Here is an 18,792-nt window from a genome sequence, read left to right as displayed (position 1 = left end):
TCAGCCCTTTTTTGCTTTACTTTTTCTGGTAGAGTCTTCACTTTTGCCCAGGAACTGCCTTGAACCTCCATCCTCCTCCCTATGCCTCCCTAACAGATTTATAGGTATGAGCTACTGGTGCCTGGCAGCATTCCACTTTTATTTTTTTGCTAGTCCTGAGGCTTGAACTCAGGGCCTGGGCACTGTCCCTGAGCTTTTGCTCAAGGCTAGCACTCTACCATTTAAGTCACAGTGCCACTTCTGGCCTTTTCTGTTTATGTGTTACTGAGGAATTGAACCCAGGGCTTTGTGCATTTAGGCAAGCACTCTACCACTAAGGCACATTATCAGCCCCCAACATTCTACTTTTTTAAGTGTATAATGGTTTGGATATGAAGTGTCCCCCAAAAGGTTTGGTTCCTAGCTGGTGGTAGTGTTGAGAGGTGATTTGATTACTAGTAATTTGATAAGTGAGGTAATCCATTGATGAATTCTTAGCTGGATAGGCTATTAGGAGTTGGGGCTTTACTAGAGGAAATAGGTCTCTAGTGACTGGCCTTTGAAAGATCTGTTTGGTTCCTGGAACCTTTCCCCTCTGTCTCTTTGCTTCCTGTCCACCATGAGGTAAGACATTGCTTTACCACATGGTTCCTTTATGATCTTGCCACACATGGGCCAGATGCAGTGAAGCAGTACCTATGGACTAAGTCCTTCCTTTCTTAAGTTGAATGTAAGTGGACACCACTATCTCACCTCTGTAATCTTAGCTACTTGGAGGCTAAGATCTGAGAATTGAGGTCCTAAAGCAACTAGGGAAAACAAATCTGAGAAACTCTGGAAAAATCTGGGACTGGTTCAAGTATTAGCATACCAGTCATAAGTGGAAAAAGCTGATAGAGACCTGAGTTCAAGCCCTAGCACCAAAAACAAAACAACAACTGAAAGATAATAACCATGAAAACTGACCATAATAACTGATCACTTGTTTTCTGGAATTCCAGGGGCAAATGAAGTCTTTGGCTACTGCTTGATAAGCCAATGCACAAAAATAGCATCTATAATTAAGTATATTAATTTAGAGTACTCTCAGATAGACTGTGTAGACATGGGCTGATTAGCATTTTCCCTAGAGGTGGGGTAACAAGATGATACAGATCTTATATCTGCTATTCTAACACCGTCATACCAGAGATGGCCATTGTGAGTCAGCTGCTGTAGGAAGCATGATGGCCCTGTAATGGCAGTGGTATTTTCTTTCCTTTTCTGCTGAGTCCATGACCACAGATCTAGTAAGACCACACTTCTTGATTTGGCAGTTCGTAAATTTGGCCATGCCAAAAAGAAAGCAACTCAAGAATGTGAGTCCTCCAGAAAAATGTTAGCCATTTTTTTCATGTTCAGATAGTCAAAGGAATCCAGTGTTTCATGATGCAGTCCAGTGGAGTACACACCATAGTGGTTTTGTTACTCATCTAAAAGACAAGATGAGAAAAAGATACCTCAAGATTTTCCTGCCTCCCAGAGATTCAGAGTATAGATGAGTCAAAAAAACCAATGTAATTTCCTCTCACTCAGCCTTGGAACCAACTTACTTCTGGGAGTATAAGTTTGATTGGAGCAGCCATCTTTTCTGTTACCCACCCTCTGCTAGCCATCTGGTTTCCTGAGACAGTTGATTCCTTATTTGTCCTTATGTTAGTCACTCATTTCTCTAAGTATCCCTCATGGCATGAGGATTTTCATCTAATTGAATTCAGGCAATAAGCTATCAACAAAAGATATACCCTAATAAAGGTAGAAAACTATAGTTGGAATAAATTTTGTCTGAGGCAGCAGTCTAAGGAAGACATTCAGTCCTGTTCCAAAGATTGGAACAATAAGAACACAGAGAGTAAACAGGAGAGTAAAGCCTGAAAAGTTTATTTGAACTAACAGAAAACAAACAAGCTCAACCCTGACATATATTAGAACAGAATCAGTCAATCCTCGTAGACTCTAATAGCAAAAAACAAAAACAAACAAAAAACCAGCCTGAAGATCTAAGTGAGAAGCTGGTAGAAGAAGAAAGCATCTGGTACTTAGAAACCTGGTAGGAGGGGCTTGGAAGGTGGTTCAGTGGTAGAGCACTTGCCTTGCATGCCTGAGGCCCTAGGTTCAATTCCTCAGCACCACATAAGCAAAACGAAAAAAGCTGGAAGTGGCGTTGTGGCTCAAGTGGTAGAGTGCTAGCCTTGAGCTGAAGAGCTGAGGGACAGCACCCAGGCCCAGAGTTCAGGCCCCACAACCAGACCCCCAAAAAAAACAAAAAAGAAAGTGGTAGGAAAGTGGAACAGGACCTGGAAGAAATTTCAAAGCTGATCTTCCTTAGCCTAGCCACCCCAAGATAATACTGGGTAAGAAAAAGAAAGCTGTCAGAGCCAAACATTAGAAAAGCACTTGTAGAGCAGAGCAACCATCTCAGACACTTAAGTCATACACAGGAAGATGCAAAGTTAGGAACAGTCATATTTCATCTAAGTTTAACAGTCATATTTCATCTAAGTTTTCAAGAAGGGATATAACTAAAAAGCAAACTAATCACATTACATATTAGATTGAAATCTGAAACATGGAGATAGTGTGATTTAGTTTGTCTCAACCCCAAACAGGAGAAATGGAGATGCTGAATTATCTTGTATTGGATCCAGTTCAGAAAATACTGTATAGAGGGGTTACAATTACATGGGCAAGATAATGAGCACATTTCTTATCAAACATTGTTGTGTCCTCCTTTGTTTCCCCTTCCTAGCCCTTCCTATCCCCCACCCCCTCCAAAGCTTTTTTTTTTAAATCATCTTTCAATATGCCTCTTTAATGTAGGCTTTCTCAATAATAACTGAGTAGTTATTTAATGAGGTCTCTAACTATTATATAGTATCATACAATTAAAGGACATGCACTGACCTGATGAAGCCTTACAGTCAAGTGTGTCATGCTTTTAGGGCATTCCCACAACAAGCTCAAAGACTTACAGGCGACATTTATTTATAATCACTCATATTTTCTAGTAGCTAAACTATTGGCATCAAAGCCTGATAGCTTTACTGACGTTGTAAAGATCTAATTAGTTAAGCTGGAGGTGGATGGGGACATGAAAGAAGAGAAGAATCATTTTGAGCAGAGTACCAGATGAAACTATACTAAAGAATAATGCTACAAGGATGGGAGTAACTTGGAACCCCTTGGTGGTAAGCTGTTAGAAACAGGGCAAAGAGAGTAGACTAGAAATATATAAAATGGAAAAATCTGACCTAGTTTTGTGTGAGATTCTTTTCTTATTCAGATTTGCTATATCGTAACTACTGCTGAGTTTGTTGCATATGTTCATTGAATAGCCAAGGATGGTGTATCATTCTTGATATGTATGCATCCATGATATCATAGGTAGTTAGACATACCTGAAGGAAAAGATGATATGAATGTAATAGGGTAAAAAAGATAAAACGTAACTATATATGTGAACTAAAATATAGCAGAATCATACTTTAGTAGAATATTTTATATACTATATAATAAATGATATTAAATGTCAGTGTGTAAATTACATGTGTTAAACTGAATGAATTAAATGTAATAAATTGTAATAAACTGTAGCAAAAAAAGACAATTTTTGTAATTTTTCAGAAAATTTAGAAAAAGACAAACTCATTATAGATGGATGTGATGTTAATTTTCTAAGACTGAAAACAATGTGGATTGGCAATGTAAAGAGCTATGTTTGGAATTGGAATCAAATATAACTAGCTATTTTAGTAATTAAATACTGATTAGTTGTTATTTCCATGGTATTCATCTCTGAGTAAATTTTATTAAGTATTTCTTGTTTTCTGAATACTTTTGGTGATATAGGGAGGCCATTAAAATATCTATCTGCTTGTTCTGAATGATTATAAGTTGTCATGTGGATAGGGGAGGAATGCACAACAGTATCTGCCTTTTACTTTCTGCTGCCTAAGAAAGCATATGAGGGTTTTCTTTTTTTTTTTCTTCTCACCTCCACAACTACACTCTCCTCCCGCCCAAATGAGGGTTTTCATAGTCCCAAATTCATGTTAATAAGCTTATGATAAATACCCAAATAAGATATTATTACTGGGAGAAGAGAAAGAAAATACTATCCATGACATTGTAAATGACATTCACTTGTCCATGGGGTTAGAAAAATATACATTTGTCCTTTTGTTTTAAAGCCAACTCTTAAAAAAATTAATGTAAAGTACAGATTATAAGTGTATATAGTTTGACGAATTTTCACAAAAGGGAGCACATCCATTTTAATTGATAAATACCCAGATTGATGGTAAATGTTAGAACATGGCAGGCCTGGTAATGCATACTTGTAATCCTGCCAATCAGGAGATTGAATCAGGAAGATTGCAAGTTCCAGGTCAGCCTTGGGCAAGTATCAAGACCCTGTTTCAAAAAGAAAAGAAAAAAAAGGAAAAGGGATGTAAGAGAAGGGAGGGAAGATATTTGTATTAGAACTGATCTTTTTCAACATTGGGTATGTTTTATTTTATTTTTTTCTTTAAGTAGTTGTACAAAGGGGGTTGCCACTTAAAAAAGCAGCTTGTGAATACCTCTATCGGTCAATGTCAGGTCTTTCATCATTCTCACCCATTCCTCCCCTCCCCACCCTTTCCCTCACTCTTAATTTTGTAGAATAAATTGGATTCTTGGCTGTATTTTCTCCCTCTTCATTCATCTAGCCCTGTATGTTTTAAAGTTTGCCTATTGTATTTTTAAACACCATAATCTCAGGAGGAAACATAGTCTAATTTAGAGATTCAGAAAGTGCCAGAAAACACACAAACTTTCAGTAGTAGAGAATAATACATTAGAGATTTTTTTTTCTGTTCTTTTTTTTTTGTCATCCATGTGTCCGGTATACTTTATAAACCCAATTAAGTCACATGTACCAAAATTTTACAATAGAAAAAAAAAGACATAAAAACAACTGAATAGGATCAGAGCAGTAAAAATTGCAAGTATTTTTTAAAATAGCACATTATTGGCCCTTTATAGCGGTAATAGATAGATAGATAGATAGATGTAAGCTTCATCAAATTTGTTTTTTTTTTTTAATTTTTATTGTGAAAATATTGTACAGAGGGGTTACAATTACATGGGCAAGATAATGAGTACATTTCTTATCAAACATTGTAGCCTCCTCCTTTGTTTCCCCTTCCTATCCCTTCCCATCCTCCCCCCGGCCCCCCCACCCAATCCTCCCTGCCCCCCCCACCAAAGTTGTAAAGTTCATTTTCGACATAACGGCTTGTACTTCTCATTGTTGCAACAGGTCCACCTGTATCCTTATTTAAACGACTTGTTTTTCCCCTTCCCCTCCACAAATTATACTGACATCAAATACAGTGAAAGCAGGGGGTATACCATGGGGGAAGGACATACAAAGCAACAAAGAAATAATCTTATAAATGTGTTAGAAACAATTGCATGAAAGAAAAAAACATTTGAAAACATATCATAGGGTTCATTTCCCTAACATCACCTTATCTGACCTTTTCTGCTTGACTGAGACATATACTAGATATTGCAAATAAGGGAAACCATGGGACCTATGTTTCTTTGGGCCTGGCTTACTTCACTTAATATAATTTTTTCCAAGCCTTTCCATTTCCTAACAAATGGGGCAATGTCATTCTTTCTGATGGAGGCATAGAATTTCATTGTGTATATATACCACATTTTCTTGAGCTTCATCAAATTTGTGAGCAAAGTGAAATGACAGTTTTCTTTTAGAAATTTTATCACTTAGAGCCCAAGAAATGCCTTATTTAGTTCTATAATATTCAAGATTTAGGAAGAACTAAATTCTTATAAGACTTAAATTTATTTCGAGGTATATAATGTATAAATATATTCATATTATATATTTGTATACTTATAAATATATAGTTATAGCAAGAAATTTTCAAGGATTACGGTTACCTATTTTCTTCTGTGTTTTTCCATATTTAGGTAGAGAGGTAATTTTTCACAAATGAAAATTTCAGAGATTTGTTTTGCATTTAACAAGACCATGATAGATCTCATTTTATGAAAAGTATTAAAGTAGGATATTTCTTCACTGTTTTCAACAGTAGTCTATAAGTTAATTATAGCTGACATGCTGTAGAAAAGCCATTTGTAAAACTCTGTAAAATGTTAGATTATGGGGCTGGTGGTATAGTTTAGTGGGTGAGCCTTGCCTAACCTGTGTGAATTCTTATGTTTAATCTGTAGCACCAGCCCAACAAAAAAAGAGGGAGGAAAACAAAGAGTTACATCATTGGCTTTTCTTCTTTGGGTTGTATGCATAAAATTATTAAAATGTGCATCTGTTGAAAAATTACTCATTATTGGATAACTTTTGTTTCTTTGACTCTAAAGGCAGATAAGAAAATACAGGTAAATTGCTGATTTGGGTATGTTTATGTGAACTTGGTCTTCAAAGAAGTGGTTTGGACACATGAAAGTTTTGTTTTACTTTCTTGTTTTGCCTTGACTGCAGGCAGTTGAGGAAGAAATGGCGGTTCCTAATCAACTCTGCATTCGCCGCTGGACTACTAAGCATGTGGCTGTGTGGCTAAAAGATGAAGGCTTTTTTGAATATGTGGACATTTTATGTAACAAGCACCGACTTGATGGAATCACATTGCTAACGTTGACTGAGTATGATCTTCGATCTCCTCCTTTGGAGATCAAAGTCCTAGGGGACATTAAAAGGTTAATGCTGTCAGTCAGAAAATTACAGAAAATACACATTGATGTCTTAGAAGAGATGGGCTATAATAGTGACAGTCCCATGGGTTCTATGACCCCATTCATCAGTGCTCTTCAGAGTACAGACTGGCTCTGTAATGGAGAGCCTTCACAAGACTGTGACGGACCCATCACTGACTTGAATTCTGATCCATACCAGTACATGAATGGCAAAAACAAGCACTGTATTCGAAGATTGGATCCAGAGTACTGGAAGACCATACTGAGTTGTATATATGTTTTTATAGTATTCGGGTTTACATCTTTCATTATGGTCATAGTCCATGAGCGAGTACCTGACATGCAGACCTACCCACCACTCCCAGATATATTCTTAGACAGGTAAGTTTTGCTTTTAGTTGCTAAGTGTATAGAAGATTGCTGTAATTATAATGATAGCTGGGCATCGGTAGCTCATACCTGTAATATAAGCTACTCAGGAGGCTGAGATCTGAGGATCACAGTTCAAAGTCAGCTCAGGCAGGAAAGTCCATGAAACTCTTATCTCCAATAAATTACTCCGAAAAAAGCCATAAGTGGTGTTGTGGCTCAAGTGGTATAACACTAGTCTTGAGCAGAAGAAGCTCAGGGACAGAGTCCAAGCCCAGAGTTCAAGCCCCAGGACTGGCAAAGAAACACAACCCCCCATCAAAAAAAAAAACAAAAAAAAAAACCAACAATGATAATATAGGTGTGATAATGTTATTTTTGTGATTATAGTTAATATATACTTTACATTTGCTGTATCTTGTGGTATAAAAGGATATGCTTTGCTCGTTGCACATGCCTGTAATCCCAGCTACTTTGGAGACTAAGTCAGAAGGATCACAAGTTTGAGACAATTCTGTGATTCAAAATTTAAAATATAAAAAGAGATGGGACTGTAATTCAGTTGTAGAACTGGTCAAGCATGTGAAGCCCTGTGTTCAATCTTCAGTACCACCAAAGGAAAAAGAAAACAATGTTTTTAAATCATTTAACTAGCTTGAAGTAAATTATAATTCTGGGTGAGTCAGAAAGCTGACTGCCTAATTCGACTTTCTATAGTTTTTAACTCTTTGGACACCTCAGATTTTAAAAGGGTTTCCTAGAAGGATTTTTGCAAAGAATGGAGCTTGGTCAATTTTGTTTGTTTAAATGATGGATAAGATTCTGCTTCTTCCAAAATATGAGTAGTCTCTTATATTACTAGATGAATTAAAGTTACCACTTATAAATGATAGTATTCTGTTGTATTAAATACCAAGTGAAATGAAATAGAAATTGCCAGGTGCTGGTGGTTCATGCCTATAAGTTTTGCTACTCAGGAGACTGAGATCTAAGGAGGCTCAAAGCCATTCAGGACAGCAAAGTCTATGAGACTCTTACCTCCCATTAACCACCAAAAAGCTGAAAGTAGAGCTGTGGTTGAAGTGGTAGAGCTGTATCCTTGAGCAAAAAAAGCTAAAGGACAGCTCCCAGGTCCTAAGTTCAAGCCCCAGGACTAGCATACAAAAACAAACACCTCACACCTGTAATACATATATACTATATGTATTGTATATATACTAAATAAAAAAACAAGGATTGTATATATATTAAATAAGAATAGAACAATGAACAGATATTCAGAACTATTTTTAAAGTCTTTGTAAAATTTGTAGTGCCTTGTTCGTTCATTTTTGTTTTGTACTTCTGAAAGTGCCTTGCAGTATGTATTTTAAGATAAATGATTTTAAAATGTCATATTAAGATGATAAAATAACATATATATCACATTTTTCTTACTGTCACACCCCAACTAAAATTATTTTTTAAGTGTTTTTGTTTTTTAAGTTGTAAGCCCAAAGGATAGGGTGGACAATAGGAGAAAACAGCTGTAGATATTTGTAAATGTGAAGGCAGACTAGCAAACCTAAACAAACCTAATTCTAAAATATCAAGGAGAGAAGGGCTGAGGATAGACTTCAGTATAGAGTTTTTGCCTAGCATATGCTAAGGCCTGGGGTTTGATCCTCAGCAACATAAACACAAAAATAAAGCAATGGAAAAAATGGAGAACCATCCTATAGTTTTCCCACCTATAAACAGAAGATCCTCAGAAACTAAGAAAGAAAACATTTAGTGTCTAGGGAAACAGCAAGCTATAAAAAATCCCAAACTTGGGCCAGATACCAGTGGCTCACATCTGTAATCCTGGCTTGCTCAGGAGGATGAGCTCTGAGGATCGCAGTTCATAACCAGCTCTGGCAGGAAAATCCGTGAGATTCTTATCTTCAATAAACCACCAGAAAACCAGAAGTGGTCTGTGGCTCAAAGTGGTAGAGAGCTAGCCTTGAGCTGAAGAGTTGAGGGACAGCACCCAGGCCCAGAGTTCAAGCCCCACAACCAAAAAAAGAACTTTAATTTTTATTCTGAGTACAAAAAAAAAATTAGGAAGCATTGATAAGTAGAGTATTCTAACTTCCATTTTAAAAGTTGCTCTAGTAATTGTATTAAAAGTAACCTGTAGAGAGGAAGCAAAGATCAGTTCAGCAACAGCTGAATTCATAGAAAGAGAAGATATTGGATTGAAGAAGACTGGTAATAGAATGGTTTTAATTTCTAGAGCTAGAAGCATTTGTTAGTGGAATTGAGAGTAATGTATGAGGTGGGGGGAGATGTGTCAAGGATTTGAAGTTTTTTGTTTTTGTTTTTTTGCTTTTTTTTTTTTTTTTAAGAGGTTGAAGTTGAGACAGTCTTACTATATACCTAGGTTGGCCTTAAACTCAAGAGCCTTCTACCTTGGCTTTCCAAGTACTAGAATTAAAGTTATGTACCACCATGCCCAACTTTATTCCAAGATTTTTTTTTTAATATATTTTTTGGGTCTGGTCGTGGGGCCTGAACTCTGGGTCTGGGTGCTGTCCCTCAGCTCTTCAGCTCAAGGCTAGCGCTCTACCACTTGAGCCACAGCGCCACTTCCGGCTTTTTTCTTTTTGCTTATGTGGTGCTGAGGAATCGAACCCAGGGCCTCTGGCTTGCAAGGCAAGTGCTCTACCACTGAGCCACCTTCCAGCCCCTCTAAGATTTTTTTTTACCTGAGCACATGGGAGGATGATGGAAGTGCTATTTATAGAGAAGGGAAGACTGTGAAAGGAGCTGATTTGGTGAGGTCAAGCTTCAATTTTGGATATAATGTTTGAGATTTTATTTTACAACAAATCAGATGTCAAGAGATAGAAATTTGAGCTTGAATTTGGGGAAAGACTTACCTAAGATTAGGGAGCTAGCAGTATAAGTAAACCTAGGTCTTCTTGGGAGTAAGACCAGAAGGGAAAGAGAAGCCCAAGGGAGAGAGGCAGAAATGAAGAGAGAAGAAAATAGTTAATAAGGTTTAATTGTAATGAGTTCAAGGAAATATGAAATGTACTAGAATTTACCTGAAGGTTCTTTTTTCCTCTTATCTGTTATATCAATATTTGCAGTAGTTATAAATTTAGAAATAGTCTAAATACTTTAATCTGTGAAACTGCTGAATATACCATGGCAGATCTATACAGTGAAGCACTATTCAACCATAAAAAAGAATGCAGACAAGTTCTATGAATTGGTATGAAGTCATTTGTAAGAAGTCGCAAGCATTGAACACAAATATATAGTTCATGGCTTCTAAATAATAATTCTCCACTAAAGGCTAGACTGGGGATCCTTGGAAGAGGTGGCTGATTTTGTCTGGATCAAGTATACGAAAATATAAAATAAGCCTGAAAAAGACCTTGTGCACAAAAACAATGGAAAATGTCAAAAGAACTTAAGAGCTGTCCAGGCATGGTGGTTCATGCCTATAATCCTAGCTACTCAGGACGCTGAGATCTGAGGATCATGGCTCAAAGCCAGCCCAGGCAGGAAAGTATATGAGACTCATAAAACTCCAATAAACCTACTCAGAAAACCAGAAGTGGCACTGAGGCTCAAGTGGTAGAGCACTAGCCTTGAGCTGAAGAGCTGAGGGATAGCATGCAGGCCCAGAATTCAAGCCCCACGACCGACAATAGAACTTAAGAACTGGTTAGAAAGGGCTTGATCATGGGCTGGGAAGGTGGCTCAGTGGTAGAGTACTTGCCTTGCATGCATAAGGCCCTGGGTTTGATTCCTCAGCAACACATAAGCAGAAAAAGCTGGAAGTGGCGCTATGTCTCACGTGGCAGAGCGCTAGCCTTGAGCTTTGAGTTGAGGGACAGCGCCCAGGCCCAGAGTTCAGGCCCCACGACTGACCAAAAAAAAAAAAAAGAAAGAAAAGAAAAGAAAAAGCTTAATTAAATTCAAATAATATTAAGACATTTGAGACATCAAAAAATGATAATACTGGATTATAATATCTTGGGTAAGAAAAATAAATAATCTATGAATCCATAGTAATCCTATAAAAAAGTTGTGTAAATGAGAGAAAAAGTCCTGCAAGAGCAAGTAAATTTGGATGATGTGACTTTTTCAGCTTTTAATATGTGATTAATTTAGGCAAGTCATTAGGGATATTCAAATACATTAGGTATATGACCACTGAAGAGCAACATAGTCACATGATTTGAAAGAATCATCTTACATATTACTTTACATAGGGAGAATAAGGTATTTACAAGATATGGTATACATCATCTTCTCCAGATGATCAAATGTAACATCACAATGCTTGATAAGAAATGTACTCATTATCTTGCCCATGTAATTGTAACTCCTCTGTACAGTATTTTCACAATTAAAAAAAAAAAAGTAGCATCACAGTGCAACAGAATAGCACTATATGCATTGGGTGTGACGTTTGCAACATCACTGATCTCTGTGATAATCTTGCCCCCTTCAAATATGTTTAATCTAAATATTTTCTTTTTTTGGTTGGTGCCAGTACTAGGGCTTGAACTTAGAGCCTGGGTGCTGTTGCTTAATTTTTTCACTCAAGCCTTATTCTTTACCATTTGCACCAGAGCTCCACTTTTGGCTTTTTGGTGATTAATTGGAGTTAAGAATGCTGCAGTTGGAGGTGGGGGGAGATGAGAGGGAAGGGATGGTAAGGGGAAACAAAGGAGGAGGCAACAATGCTTGATAGGAAATGTACTCATTACCTTGCTCGTGTAATTGTAACCCCTCTGTACGGTATTTTCACAATAAAAAAATAAACTTATTAAAACAAAAATAGGATGCTGCAATCCTCAGATCTCAGTTTCTGAAGTAGATAGGGTTACAGCCTCTGGTGCCTGCCTTCAACTTCATTTTAATCATGAAGTAATCAGACAAAAAGTATGGAACATTCTACATGACAGATGATTTGGATTCTCCCAAAATTTCAAAGTCATTTCAAACAAAACCAGAGAAAATTATATGAGAAATTGAAGAGACAACTAAGAGCAATATATAAACTTTTTAATTGGCTTCTATGCCAAGGAAAAACAATGTTATGTAGGATATTTTATACTAGATCACTGTTACAGTTTCCCAGGGTATACTAGTATATTGGATTATGAAAAGGATATATTTGTTCTTGGAGATAGACATCAAAATCTTTAGAGAAAATGTGAAGGATTTCGATGAAAGTGTTTATTCTTAGAAATTTTGTAGTAGAATCAGATTTTCTCAAAATAAAGAAACTAATCAGTTAAATGAGACAGGGAAAGGGCTGGGAAGGTGGCTTAGTGGTAGAATACTTGCTTCGCATGCATGAGGCCCTGGGTTTGATTCCTCAGCACCACATAAGCAGAAAAAGCCAGAAGTGGCGCTGTGGCTCAAATGGTAGAGTGCTAGCCTTGAGCTGAAAAACTGAGGGACAGCACCTACGCTCAGAGTTCAGGCCCCACGATTGACCAAAAAGAGAGAGAGAAAAAGAGAGGGAGCAGGAGAGAGAGAGGAGAGAGAGAAAGAGAGAGAAAATCAAGGAGAGAGAGGAAAGGAAAGGGGCAGGGTGAGAAGAGAGACTGAGACCAGAATTGGAGCAAAAAAATTGAAGACAATCAGATTTTTCCTATATGAGCTACAAAGAAATGGAGTTGTACTTTGTAGATGATGGGGGAGGTTATGTTTATTTGTTTTGGATGGATTTTATTGTACCATGTTTGTTGTCCTGGTGATAGTATGGCATCCTCTTCTAGACAGATGGGTAGAAAAGATGGTACCAGAGTGGATCTCTGGTGGCTCACACCTGCAATCCTTCCTACTCCAGAGGCTGAAATCTGAGGATCCCAGTTAAAAGCCAATCTGGACAAGAAAGTACATTAGACTTTTAGCTCCAATTAACCACCAAAAAGCCAAGTGGAGTTGTGGCTCCAGTGGTTGAGCCTCATCTTTAAGCAAAGATGTTCAAGGACAACACCTAGGTCTTGAGTTCAAGGTACAGTACTAGCATTAAAAAAAAGAAGGAGGGAAGGGAAGAGAGAAAGGAAAGGAAAGAGAAGGGAGTGATGATGATGTGAGACTGTGGATAGAAGGGAATGAGATATGAAGTAGGTAATGAAAGACAGTGAAAATATTACAGAATTAGTGAATTTTAGGTCTCAGGATAATTGAAGTTGGAGCTAGAAAGAACATGCTGTAAAAATAAGTTAAAGAGTTTTTTTGTTGTTGTTTGAGTCTTTGTTTTTAAAGTAAACAATTTTGAAATGTAATCTAGAGATGTATCTCAGTAGTAGAATGCATGTTATTAACATGCTTAAGGCCCTGGTTTCAGTCCTCAACACCCTATAAAATATTAAGTGGGTAAGACATAGGAATATTAGACAACTAGGATTCTGGAAATTGAGCTTATGAGGGATCTTATTAGGAGGGACAAGTTTTAGATTATAGCCATGAGTTTAGATTGTAACAGTAGGGTAAAAAAATCATAGGAAGAGCAGTAAAAATAGACGTGAATAGAAACACGAATTAAATTGGAGAAGCAGAAGAGTTATCCAAATGCTAAAAATAAAACAAAAAACATAGAGGGGAAAGTAATATTGGAGTTTGAACTCAGGCCCTTATACTTGCTACCAAGGTGCTTTAACCACTTGAGCTATAGCCCCTGGCCAAAACAGTTTTTAATGTTTAAAGTGAGTATGGATGCTGATCTTCTATGAATGGTTATAACCAGGTGTAAGAGAAGGTGAACATTGTTTAATAGAGCAATGAGGATTTTGTTTTCAACTGTACAATTTACGATGGGGAGTGAATTATGGAAGAGTGCCTGCCTAGCAAGTGCAAGGCCCTGCATTCAACACTGCTCCCCCCCACCAAAAAATAAATAGTATGGTACAGTTTGCAAGGCATGATAGCTAACACCCTAGCAGAGGCAGGAAGATTGTAAGTTTAAGGCTAGCCCTGGCAAAATTAGCAAACTCTGTCTCAATAACAAAATATAGACAAAAGTGAGGGGATGTGGCTCAAGTAACAGAGTGCTTGCCTGGCATAAATGGTTTCAATCTCTAATACCACAGAGTAGGGGGGCAGGAGGTTTTTGGTACATTTTCAAAATTGTACAGTCATCACCACTAATTCTAGAACATGTTCATCATTCTCAAAAGATACTCATACCCATTGAAAATATTAGTTTACCCAGTTATAATAGTAGTTGCTCGGAGCAGACTGACACAGTAGGATAATGAACTCATAGTCAGCCTAGGCTACCAAGCAAGACCCTGTCCCCTACCCCACCCCCCAACAAAATTATACTTCATTCCCACATATCCTTACAGCCACTAGTTTACTTTGTTTCTGAGTATGTTCTAGACAGCTCATAAAGGAAATAATATAATATGTGGCCTTTTTTTTTTTTTTTTTGGGTCCGGTCGTGGGGCCTGAACTCTGGGCCTGGGCACTGTCCCTCAGCTCTTCAGCTCAAGGCTAGCGCTCTACCACTTGAGCCACAGCGCCACTTCCGGCTTTTTTCTTTTTGCTTATGTGGTGCTGGAACCCTGGGCCTCAGGCATGCAAGGCAAGCGCTCTACCACTGAGCCACCTTCCCAGCCCCAATAACTATTGTTTTATTTGTTTTTCTTTTGTCCGTTGTGGGGCTTGAACTCTGGACTGGGGCGCTGTCCCTGAGCTCTTCAGCCCAAAGCAAGAGCTCTACCACTTAAGCCACAGCACCACTTCCAATATGTGGCCGTGTGTGCGTGTGTGCGTGTGCGTGTGCCTGCGTGCGTGCGTGCGTGCGTGCGCGCGCCCGCGATTCTGGGGTTGAACTCAGGGCCTGGGCACTGTCACTGAGTTCTATGCTCAAGGCTAGTGCTCTCCCACTTTGAGCTACAGATCCATTTCTGGCTTATTTGGGGGTAGTTAACTGGAGTTAAAAGTATCACAAACTTTCCTTCCCTGGATGGCTCTGAACTATATTCCTCAGCCCCCTGAGTTGCCCAGATTATAGGCGTGAGCCACTGATTCCAGGCTTATGTGGCACTTTTTGTCCGGCTTCTTTTACTTAGAATAATATATATATATATATTGTTTTTTAAATTTTTTGCCTGTCTTGGGGTTGAACTCAGGGCCTGAGCAATGTCCCTGAGCTTCTTTTGGCTCAAGGCTAGCACTCTACCACTTTAGCCACATCTCCACTTCTGGCTTTTTCTGTTTATGCAAAACTGAGGAACCCAGGGCTTCATGCTTGCTAGGCAAGCATTCTACCACTAAACCACATTCCCGGCCCTTAGTATAATATTTTTAACATTCATCTTTACTGTAGCACGTATCATTTTACTAGAAAATAATATGTTTATACATCAGTTTATTGACAGTGAAGTGGTTTCCATCTTTTGGCTGTTAGTAACACTACTGTAAACATTGGTCTAAATTTTCGTATAAATATATATTTTCAATTCACAATAGGTATTATAAACCATATTTTTCCTTTACTTTCATCATTATAAAGCCACATGCTCTTATATTTTTGGTGGCACTGGGGATTGAACTCAGGACCTAAATCTTGCTAGGTTAGTACACTACCACTTGAATTTTTTCTAGCCCAAGCTCTAATACTCTTAAGCATCTGAATTTCATTTATCAGAGACCAGTTCTGAAGCTCTGTGTTCTCTTTCCTGTATCCCCTCAGTTATCTTTCTCATTTTCCTCCATATTCATGATACCTATACCCACTAGATATAACTATGGTAGAGGACTGCTTTTGAACTACTGGAATATACTATGCCTGCTTATAAGAAGAGTCTAAAATACTTGGGAAGGGTAACAGTGGCTCACACCTGTAATCCTAGCTACTCAGGAGGCTGAGATCTGAGGATCACAGTTCAGAACCTGCCGGGCAGGAAATTCCATGAGCCCTTCTTATCTCCATTTAATCACAAGAAAACCAGAAGTAGAGTTGTGGCTAAAGTGGTAGAGCGTTAACCTTGAGCCGAAGAGCTCAGGGACAGCGCCCAGGCCCTGAGTTCAAGCCCCCTAACTAAAACAACAAAATAATAATAAATTAAATAAAACACTTGGAAATTTACATCCTTCCAGGATCAGTCCTTAACCAAAGACTGATAAAGTGGGGTCCAAATATTTAATTTCTGGTTTTTTTGGGGGGGTCCAGTTGTGGGGCCTGAACTCTGGGCCTGGGTGCTGTCCCTCAGCTCTTCAGCTCAAGGCTAGCACTCTACCACTTGAGCCACAGTGCCACTTCCGGCTTTTTTCTTTTTGCTTATGTGGTGCTGGGGAATCAAACCCAGGAGGGCCTCATGCATTGCAAGGCAAGCACTCTACCACTGAGCCACCTTCCCAGCCCAAATTTCTGTTTTTTTTTTTTTTTTTTTTTAACTACAATAAAATTGTTAGCCTAGACCTACAAGCTACCAAATTGCCCATGGGACTTAGCCACAGGGTTTTATTTGATGACTCACCCTTGCTTTGTTTCTCTGCCTTCCAGATCTCATATCTTACTACCCTGTAGCTTTTTTCCTTCCTCATAAATTCCTTCCTCATAAATCTCTTTTCACACCAATCTTTGTCCCCATGTGTGCTTCTGAAGCCTATTTTACATAGTTCTAAGAGCTTTAGCACATAAGCAGAAACTTAGGAGACAGGTATATTTTTGAGACCAAACAGCCTTCAGTGAGGAATACCTGATAGTTGGAAGAGAAGTCACAGAAGCACTATATAAAACAAACATAAATAATGGAAAAAATAAATAATGGAAAGTCACATCAATCTGGTACTTTACTGTCCTTTATTTCTCTGTTGCCCCTAAAGTCATTATTATATATAGTATAATATAATCAATGTTGACAGTGATGACCTTAAAATACTAAAGAGGATCGCCTGGTGGCTCACGCCTATAATCCTAACTACTCGAGGCTGAGATTTGAGGATCATGGTTCAAAGCCAGCCCAGGCAGGAAAGTCCATGAGACTCTTATCTCCAATAAACCTCCAGAAAACCAGAAGTGGCACTGTGGTTCAAGTGGTAGAGCACTAGCCTTGACTGAAGAGCTCAGGGACAACATTCAAGCCCAGAGTTCAAGCCCCACAACTGATTTAAAAAAAAACTAAAGAGGGCTGGGAATACGATTTAGTGACAGAATGCTTGCCTAGCATGCATGAAGCCCTGAGTTCCATTCCTCAGCACATAAACAGAAAAAAACCAAGGTGCTGTGGCTGACGTGGTGGAGTGCTAGCCTTGAGCAAAAATGCCCCAGCCCTGAGTTCAAGCCCCAGGACTGGCAAATACATACATACATAAGAATTACATACAGTACAGAAAAAAGGCAAATACATGTATAATGCATTTTTGAAAGCTTTGCACCAAAATTAGTATGCAGGATTGAGCATATATTTGACAGCCAGCCGAGGCAGAAAGTCCGTGAGACTTGTATCTCCAATAAACCACCAGAAAACCAGAAGTGATGCTGTGGCTCTAGTGGTAGAGTGCTAGCCTTGAGCTGAAGAGCTCAGGGACAGTGGCCAGGTTCAGAGTTCAAGCCCCATGACCAACAACAACAAAAGGAAAATTCAGAGGAAAACGCTTTCAGAAAATAATGAAGGAAAAATTCAAATCCAATAGGACAGTTAGAATATAGATTTGATGAAATCATTCAGCACACAGAACAAAGAGATGGAAAATAATAAAGGTTAGCTCAATTCATTTGTCCCAATAATTAATCAGATTGGAGTACAGAAAGACTCATAGAGAAAAGAAGAGAAATATCATCTAAGGTATCATGTGAGAATGTTTCTGGGCTGGCAATGTGGCTTAGTGGTAGAGTACTTGCCTAGCATGTATGAAGCCCTGGGTTTGACTCCTCAGTACCACATAAACAGAAAAGGCTAGAAGTGGCACTGTGGCTCAAGTGGTAGAGTGCTAGCCTTGAGCAAAAGAAGCTCAAGGACGCTGCCCAGGCCCTTCATCCCCCAGAACTGACCCAAAAGAAAGTGTTTTCCAGACCCAAAGGTTGTGTCTTCCCTCCTCCCTTTCTTTCTCCTCCTCTCTCTTTCTCCATCCCTCACTTAAGAAATTGGACCTGACTTTTACTAGTGGGTAATCATAGTGGATTAGATAAGAAGATGCAAACTAAGGGAGGACAGACAAAGTAGGTTAAAAACAGGAACAAAAAATGTATTTTCTGACTGTAAGCAAAGCCAATTTATCTCATTACTGTGAAAATAGTTATCTCACATAACAGATATTTTCAGATAATGATTCCTTTAAATGACTTCAAGTTTAGTTGGACATCCTAGCCACTCAAGAGTTTGAACTCTAGAGGATCAAGATTTGAAGTCAGTCTGGGCAGCAAATTCTCCAGACTCAGTCTCCAGTTAACTAGCAAATAGTGGATTGGAGTTGGCTAAAGTATTTGGGTGCCAGCTGTAAGAAAGAAAACCAAGCAAGAATGTGAGGCCCTGATTTAAAGCCCTGGTATTGGCACCAAAAAAAAAAAAAGGTCTAGTTCAACAACATGGTGGTGGTGTATGTATGTAATCCCAACTATTCAATAGTTGGAGACAGCAGGATCCAGAGTTTGAGGCCAACTGGGGAAGTTAGCAGAACACTATCCCCCATCCCTCCCCCCCCCAAAAAAAAAATAGATCCAGATGTTGG

The 18,792-nt window shown here is 38.5% G+C and overlaps 1 protein-coding gene across 2 annotated transcripts in view; it reads left to right on the top strand.

Annotated features, from left to right (window-relative positions):
* Positions 1 to 18,792, top strand: part of Samd8 (sterile alpha motif domain containing 8) — a 52,240-nt gene that overhangs the window by 17,953 nt on the left and 15,495 nt on the right. For both annotated transcript variants that reach the window (XM_042690328.1, XM_042690329.1), the window contains exon 2: positions 6,533 to 7,125. In XM_042690328.1, coding sequence (XP_042546262.1) covers positions 6,548 to 7,125 — 578 coding nt within the window. In that variant the 5' untranslated portion in view covers positions 6,533 to 6,547. The remainder of the gene's footprint in view (positions 1 to 6,532; positions 7,126 to 18,792) is intronic.

This window comes from Dipodomys spectabilis, unplaced genomic scaffold, assembly GCF_019054845.1.
Source record: "Dipodomys spectabilis isolate Male_0828 unplaced genomic scaffold, ASM1905484v1 ptg000136l, whole genome shotgun sequence".
NCBI lineage: Eukaryota > Metazoa > Chordata > Mammalia > Rodentia > Heteromyidae > Dipodomys > Dipodomys spectabilis.
The sequence above is the reverse complement of the archived record's forward strand: the minus strand, read 5'-3'. Positions and strand labels throughout refer to the sequence as shown.